This window comes from Rana temporaria, chromosome 6, assembly GCF_905171775.1.
Source record: "Rana temporaria chromosome 6, aRanTem1.1, whole genome shotgun sequence".
Classification (NCBI taxonomy): Eukaryota; Metazoa; Chordata; class Amphibia; order Anura; family Ranidae; genus Rana; species Rana temporaria.
This window is the reverse complement of record NC_053494.1, coordinates 14,126,011-14,134,116: the sequence shown is the minus strand read 5'-3', so window position 1 is coordinate 14,134,116 and position 8,106 is coordinate 14,126,011. Positions and strand designations below refer to the sequence as shown.

Genomic DNA, 8,106 nt, shown 5'->3' with positions numbered 1-8,106 from the left:
TTAGGACTTCACAACCCTTCCAAACTAGGGCTTACATTTGGAGTAGGGCTTATATTGCAGCCCTTCCCTGAAAATCAAAGTAGGGCTTATTTTCGGGGTAGGTTTTATTTTCGGGGAAACACAGTAGTTTTTGAGACATACAGGTGTGTATTTAGCCACTAGCTGACCAGCTGACGCAGTTACACTGCGGCAGGTTGGCTCGGCAGGGCAAATCGCCGTAGCTGTACATTGCTCCTTTAACCACTTGCCGACTGCCGCACGCAGATATACATCGGCAGAACGGCTCGGGCAGACACATTGACTTACAGGTACGTCCCTTTAAATTCGCCGCCCAGCATGCGCCCGCCGCGCGCCTCGTGAGCATGCTCACGGGTCCCGGGAACTCGATGTTCCCGGGCGGCCCGCGATTGCGGTCGGCAAAGGCAGAACAGGGGGATGCCTTTGTAAACAAGGCATTCCCCTCTTCTGCCTAGTCACACTGTCACTGATGGCTGTTCCCCGTGATTGGGAACGGTCATCAGTGACGTGTCACGTGTAGCCACGCCCCCTAACAGTAAGAATCACTCACTAGTACTGACTTAACCCCTGTAGCGCCACCTATTGGTTAACCCATTCACTGCCAGTGTCATTTATACAGTAATCAGTGGCTATTTTATAGTGCTGATCGTTGTATAAATGTCAATGGTCCCAAAATAGTGTCAAAAGTGTCCAATCTGTCCACTGCAATGTCGCAGTCCTGATAAAAATCGCAGATCGCTGCCAATACTAGTAAAAAAATGATAATAATAAAAATGCCATAAATCTATCCCCTATTTTGTAGACGCTAAAGCTTTTGCGCAAACTAATCAATATACGCTTATTGCATTTTTTTTTTAAACTAAAAATATGTAGAAGAATACGTATCGTCCTAAACTGTGGAAATGTTTTTTTTTTTTAATGGGATATTTATTATAGCAAAAACTACTAAATAGTGTGTTTTTTGCAAAATTGTCGCTCTTTTTTTTTGTTTATAGTGCAAAAAAATAAAAACCGCAGAGGTGATCAAATACCACCAAAAGAAAGCTCTATTTGTGGGAAAAAGGGGACATATATTTTGTTTGGATACAGCGTCGCAACACCGCGCAATTGTTAGTTAAAGTGACGCAGTGCCGTATTGCTAAAAAATGGCCTGGTTAGGAAGGGGGCAAATCCTTCCGGGGCTGAAGTGGTTACATTTTTTTTTTAAAATTCATAGAAACTCGCCCGGTGAAAGTACCACATTACTAGCTAGGAAAAAAAAAAAGACGTGTTTGTAACTTTCTATAGTACAAGTTGTTAAGTGGCAGGATGTGTCTTTGCAGTATACATTGGCAAGTACCAAGGATCATAGGAAATGTGTCTGTGTGGTTAAGCTGGCTGCAAGAATACATGTCAGCAATGCAAGTTCTATGATATGAACTATACCAGGTGCTGTATATACTAAGAGCAAAATATCACCATGGGGCAAAGGGCGGGCACCTACATTTTCGGCAGATTTAGGTCAATTGAAACACTCTCAGCCATCACTTTTGCTATAAGTTTTTAGTTTCATAGAGTATAAAAGAATGCAACTACCCTCAGGCCCCATACACACGAGAGAATTTATCCGCGGATACGGTCCAGCGGACCGGTTCCACGGATAAATCCTCTCAAAGATTTCCGCAGATTTCTATGCGATGGAGTGTACTCACCATCGCATTGAAATCCGCGCGGAAATCCTCTGGCGATGACGTGTCGCGCCGTCGCCGCGATTATGACGCGGCGACGGGCGCGACGCTGTCATATAAGGAATTCCACGCATGCGTCAAATCATTACGACGCGTGCGGGGAATCCCTTCGGACGGATGGATCCGGTGAGTCTGTACAGACGAGCGGATCCATCCGTTGGGATGGATTCCAGCAGATGGATTTGTTCTGCATGTCAGCGAATATCCATCTGCTGGAAATCCATCCCAGGGGAGATTTATCCGCGGATAAAGATCCGCTGGAGTGTACACACCATAGAATCTATCCGCTGAAACCCATTTGATGGGATTTATCTGCGGATAGATTCTATGGTGTGTATGGGGCCTAAGGCCTAGTACACACGAGAGGATTTATCCGCGGATACGGTCCACCGGACCGTTTCCGCGGATAAATCCTCTCGAGGATTTCCGAGGATTTTGATCCGATGGAGTGTACTCACCATCGGATCGAAATCCGCGCCGAAATCCCATCGCGATGACGTGTCGCGCCGTCATCGCGGCGATGTGCGCGACGCTGTCATATAAGGAATTCCACGCATGCGTCGAATCATTACGACGCATTCGGGGGATTCATTCGGACGGATTGATCCAGTGAGTCTGTACAGACCAGCGGATCAATCCGTTGGGATGGATTCAAGCGGATAGATTTTAAAGCATGTCTTCAAATTTTTATCCGCTGGAAATCCATCCCAGGGGATAAAAATCCGCGAAAACAGATCCGCTGGATTGTACACACCAGGGGATCTATCCGCTGGAGCCGATCCGCGGATCAATTCCAGCGGATGGATCCTCTCGTGTGTATGGGGCCATAGGGTTGTTTACACCACCGGTTTGTCACATCACTGCCCCACCTTTCCCCCCCCCCCTCCAATCAGAGAAAGCCTTATATTTATTTAAAAAGATACAAGACTCTCACTGTTTGGCAGCAGTGCTGAGCTAGCAACCCCCTGTGGTTACTATGAGAAATTGCAGCCTCTCTGCACTGGACAGTCACTACTACTACTACTACTCTGAACCAACGTAAATATGCCAAAAAATAAATAAAATCTAAATCATACCTAAACTTCAGTTGTAAAACATACCTTTCTGGGCCCCAGACGAAAGACGCAAAGAGCCCTCCGGCCCTTTTTGTTTTATGTCTTCAATAAACATTAATGTCCCCTTTATGGGAAAGTATAATATATAGTCACTTAATACACTATAAAATCTTAAAAAAAAAAAACAACAACATAAAACAATTACATTTAACTGACCTGAGCAGGGCCGTCTTTAAGGCAGGGCAAAAGGGGAAGCTGCCCTGGGCCCTGTCATTGTTGTATGGCCCAAAGCAGCTGCCACATACTTGCCAACTAGTTTAAATTTCCTTGCCCCTTAAAGTTTTAGTCCTGTGTGGTGTCCTGCTATCTCAGTGTGAAGTGCTGCTACTAATGTTGCCCAGATCGGCAGTATTGTTATGTACAGATGACTCACCTGCAGACTCTGCGTTTACATGTAAATAACCATCATTCATATGTAAATAGCTGGGGCCAGCAGCATTAATATGCAAAGAAGAGTTCAGTGAAGAGATGATGTGCTGTAACCTCTAGCAACCAATCAGTGAGCAGTATTACTGTACAGTAATCTCTAGCAACCAATCATCAAGAAGAAATCATGTGCTGTAACCTCTAGCAACTAATCAGTGAGCGGTAATGTGTGCTGTAACCTCTAGCAACCAGTCAGTAATTGGTAATGATATGCTGTAACCTCTGGCAACCAATCACAATCACTGCCTGATCTGATACAGTAAACTAATGCCCCGTACACATGACTGGGATTCCTGGCGGTAAAAAGTCCACCGGCAATCCCAGGGGGAAAACCGAGAACCTGCTCTGTAACTTTCCCCATGTAGACACCAGAGGTTTTCCCGTCTGGAAAACTGCGGTGAGAGCTTTGGCCGGGAATCCCGGCCGTGTGTATGCTCCACCGCAGTGTTTCCCTACGGGAAAACTGGTCGTGTGTACGAGGCATTCAAATTTTTTTTGCCCACTGTCCAATCAACATTAAAGGGGTTGTAAAGGTACAATTTTTTTTTTCCTTCCTAAATATCTTCCTTTCCCTTAGTGCAGTCCTCCTTCACTTACCTCATCCTTCCATTTTGCTTTTAAATGTCCTTATTTCTTCTGAGAAATCCTCACTTCCTGTTCTTCTGTCTGTAACTCCACACAGTAATGGGAGGCTTTCTCCCCGGTGTGGAGTGTCGTGCTCGCCCCCTCCCTTGGACTACAGGAGAGTCAGGACGCCCACTAACACACAGTTCCTTTCTCTATCTGCAAAGTAGAGAGTGTCCTGACTTGCCTGCTCGCCCCCTCAAGAGGCTTTCTCCACACTAGGGAGAAAGCCTTGCATTACTGTGTGGAGTTACAGACAGAAGAGCAGGAAGTGAGGATTTCTCAGAAGAAAAAAGGACATTTAAAAGCAAAATGGAAGGATGAGGTAAGTGAAGGAGGACTGCACTAAGGGAAAGGAAGATATTTAGGAAAAAAACAATTGTACCTTTACAACCCCTTTAAAGACGGCCCTGCACCTGAGGTCACTTTTGGAGGCCAGTAAAATTTCCTGACCTGGCACTGAAAGGGTTTGCCCATAATATAGTCTTGTTAGAGGCCCCATAACAAAACCCATGGGCTAATGCCCATGGGTTTTGTTATGGGTCCTCTAACAAGACTATATTATGGGCAAACCCTTTCAGTGCCTTTCCTTTCCTTTCCTTTATATGGCATAAGGAAGGTGTGATGATTAAGTGTCCACATGCGTATGGTCCATAGAGTGTATTTGCTGAAGTATTATTTTATTTTAGGATTGTGATTCCGGAATCCTTATATACATAGAAGGCAGCATTGAGGGGATCGGTGAAGGTGGTGGTGAAGGTGTGAAGGTGTCTGATGGGGTCACACAATTGGTAGAAGGACAGACGACCAACCTCATATTCCAGGAAAATCCCAAATGACCGCACTGGGGAATCCGTGGAGATTTGGGTTTTAACATTGTTGTGCCACACGCTAAGGTTGGTATCTACATCTAAACCCCAGGATCTCTCATTGTAACCAATGTGTGAGTCGTGTTTTGTTGACTTCCTGTCCATGTTATTATAGGCAATGCCAATGCTACATTGTGTTCCCATCATCTCCACCTCCCAGTAGTGATTCCCCGATGATAAGCTGCACTCACTTAATACATGGTGGGATCGGAACCTCTCTGATCCAGTGTCTCTAGTCTGACGTTTTTCTGTATAAATGGCAGATCTGAGATCATCGGTTATATTAATCTTACAATGAGCAGTCTTTACGTCCAGGGTGATCTCTGATTTCTTCATCTTTGGAAAGGCATCCTTTAGGATCTGTTTATTTAGACCATCGGAGAATTGTAAGAGTTCCTTGTACAGCATCTCGGAGATTGGTGTTTCATCGAACGTATCACCGCTCATTTGTTCAACATTGAAGATCCCGACCAAATCAGTTGCCAGTACCTTCTTGATAAAAGTTAACGAATCACTTATGCTAAATAGCTTCTCGACATGATCAATCTTTATGGACAACTCTTGCCTCTGCATCTCCAGCTTCTTTTTCCATTCAAATATTGAGTCTGAAACCTCTTTTTTCTGTGTGTTGACCTCATTCAGGACCTTCTTCTGAAGCACCTCAAGGTCCTTTTTGATGGTTTGGATTCGGAAAACGACTCTTCTTTTGCAATCGTCTGTTTTCCTTCCCTGTGCTGCCTCCTGGGCCTGCAGGCTACGGATCTGATCCTCTGTTTTATATCTTTCCTTTCTCAGATTCTTTATAATTGGAATTAGGTATCCCTTGCCCTCCTCAGCAGAGTTTATATTCAGAGACACCACCTCGTGCCCCTTGTGGTCTCCAGCTACGTAGCAGAGCAAACAGATGAAGGCGCCATCCTCTGTGCAGTAATGATTCAGGAGCTGCCGGTGCTCGGTACATTTTCTATCCTCCGGGGTTGCAGTAGGCTCTATCAGAACATGTTCAGGTGCCGTACTGTGCTTCGTTAGGTGTTTGGCACAAAGTGAAGCATCACAATGTAGACACGTCTTCTCTGCAGGGGCAGGATCATCACAGTATGTACAAGGGACTGTCTCCACCGCATGCAGCCGCCTCTTCTTATGCAGCATCGGAGGGCGCTCCATAAATTGTGTCTTACATTGTGGACAGAAATAAACTTCAGAACTTTTCTGGGTGTCCAGCTCATACGAAATACACACTCTGCAGAATCTGTGTCCACACGGCAGTGACACCGGGTCTTCACAGGGGTCCAGGCAGATGGAGCAGCTCAGATCTTCCTTCACAGCTGCCATTCTGAAAATACACAATAGATGGAAATGCACTGAGTACACAGTGTACAGGGCTGGGAAATGACACGGTGCACAAGGGGAGGGACGGTAACGACTTTTAGGAGTTATGAAATCGGTCGAGAGGAAGAGAAAGAGAAAAAAATATATAGATATAGTAAAACCTTGGTTTGAGAGTAACTTGGTTTGAGAGCGTTTTGCAAGACAAGCAAAATGTTTTAATACATTTTGCCTTGATATACAAGCGATGTCTTGATATAAGAGTAGCGTCATGTCACAACTGAGTATAAAAAAGAAGAGAGGAGCCTCTAAGTGTAGCAATATGGTTACATTTAATGAAGGTACAACATTTAGCAACTTATTGCTACACTTAGAGGTGCCTCTCTTCTTTTTTTTTATACCCTGTAAAAAAAATGCTTTGATATACAAGTGCTTTGGATTACAAGCATGTTTCTGGAACGGATTATGCTCACAAACCAAGGTTTTACTGTACTAGGCTTATCCAGTCTTGTTATAATCCTTCCTTTTAGAAATATCACAAAAAAACAGTATAGAGCACACAGCACAGTGTATAGAATGGAGTAGGGTGCAGTATAGAGCATACAGCACAGTATAAAGAATGGAGTAGGGTGCAGTATAGAGCACACAGCACAGTGTATAGAATGGAGCAGGGTGCAGTATAGAGCGCACAGTATATAGAATGGAGTAGGGTGCAGTATAGAGCACACAGCACAGTATATAGAATGGAGTAGGGTGCAGTATAGAGCGCACAGTATATAGAATGGAGTAGGGTGCAGTATAGAGCGCACAGTATCTAGAATGGAGTAGGGTGCAGTATAGAGCGCACAGTATCTAGAATGGAGTAGGGTGCAGTATAGAGCACACAGTATATAGAATGAAGTAGGGTACAGTATAGAGCATAGTGTATAGAATAGAGCGGGGTGCAGTATAGAGCGCACAGTATATAGAATGAAGTGGGGTACAGTATAGAGCACACAACACAGTATACAGAGTGGAGCAAGGTGCAGTATAGAGCACATAGCACAGCGTGTGCTGTGGTTTTCTATACTCCACAATCTGTATACTGTGCTGTGTGCTCTCTACTCCACACCAGCGGCTGGGGCATAATTTTCTTAGGGGGGTGGCCTGTGGCCCCACCCAGCCAGTCACACCTTTCCTACAGCCAGCCAACCAGTCCCTCCTGACATCTGTGTCCTCAGTAGCTGAGCCAGCCTTCTTACATCAGGTGTCTCCAGCAGCGGAGTCCTTCCTTACATCAGTGTCCCCATCAGTGGAGCCCCTTCTTTACATCAGGTGTCCCCAGCAGCGGAGTCCCTCCTTACATCAGGTGTCCCCAGCAGCGGAGTCCCTCCTTACATCAGGTGTCCCCAGCAGCGGAGTCCCTCCTTACATCAGGTGTCCCCCAGCAGCGGAGTCCTTCCTTACATCAGTGTCCCCATCAGTGGAGCCCCTTCTTTACATCAGGTGTCCCCAGCAGCGGAGTCCCTCCTTACATCAGGTGTCCCCAGCAGCGGAGTCCCTCCTTACATCAGGTGTCCCCCAGCAGCGGAGTCCCTCCTTACATACTACACACTGCTCTGTGCACAGTGCTGCTGCTCTATACTTCACACGTCTCCACTCTGTATATTGTGCTGTGCACTTTATACTGCTCGCTGCTCCACTCTGTACATTGTGCTGTGTGCTCTATACTCCACACTGCTCCACTCTGTACTGTACACTGTGTTGTGTACTCTATACTCCACACTGCTCCACTCTTTACACTGTGCTGTGTGCTCTATACTCCACACTGCTCCACTCTTTACATTGTGCTGTGTGCTCTATACTCCACACTGCTCCACTCTTTACATTGTGCTGTGTGCTCTATACTCCACACTGCTCCACTCTGTACTGTACACTGTGTTGTGTGCTCTATACTCCACACTGCTCCACTCTTTACATTGTGCTGTGTGTGCTATACTCCACACTACTCCACTCTGTACT

At 45.7% G+C, this 8,106-nt stretch overlaps 1 protein-coding gene across 1 annotated transcript; it reads right to left on the bottom strand.

The window, feature by feature from the left end:
* Nucleotides 1-4,590: 4,590 nt before the first annotated feature.
* On the bottom strand, nt 4,591-6,111 carry LOC120944356 (putative tripartite motif-containing protein 75). Its single transcript, XM_040358408.1, has one exon. The coding sequence runs from the start codon at nt 6,109-6,111 to the stop codon at nt 4,591-4,593; it is 1,521 nt and encodes a 506-aa protein (XP_040214342.1).
* Between the last annotated feature and the right edge of the window lie 1,995 nt (nt 6,112-8,106).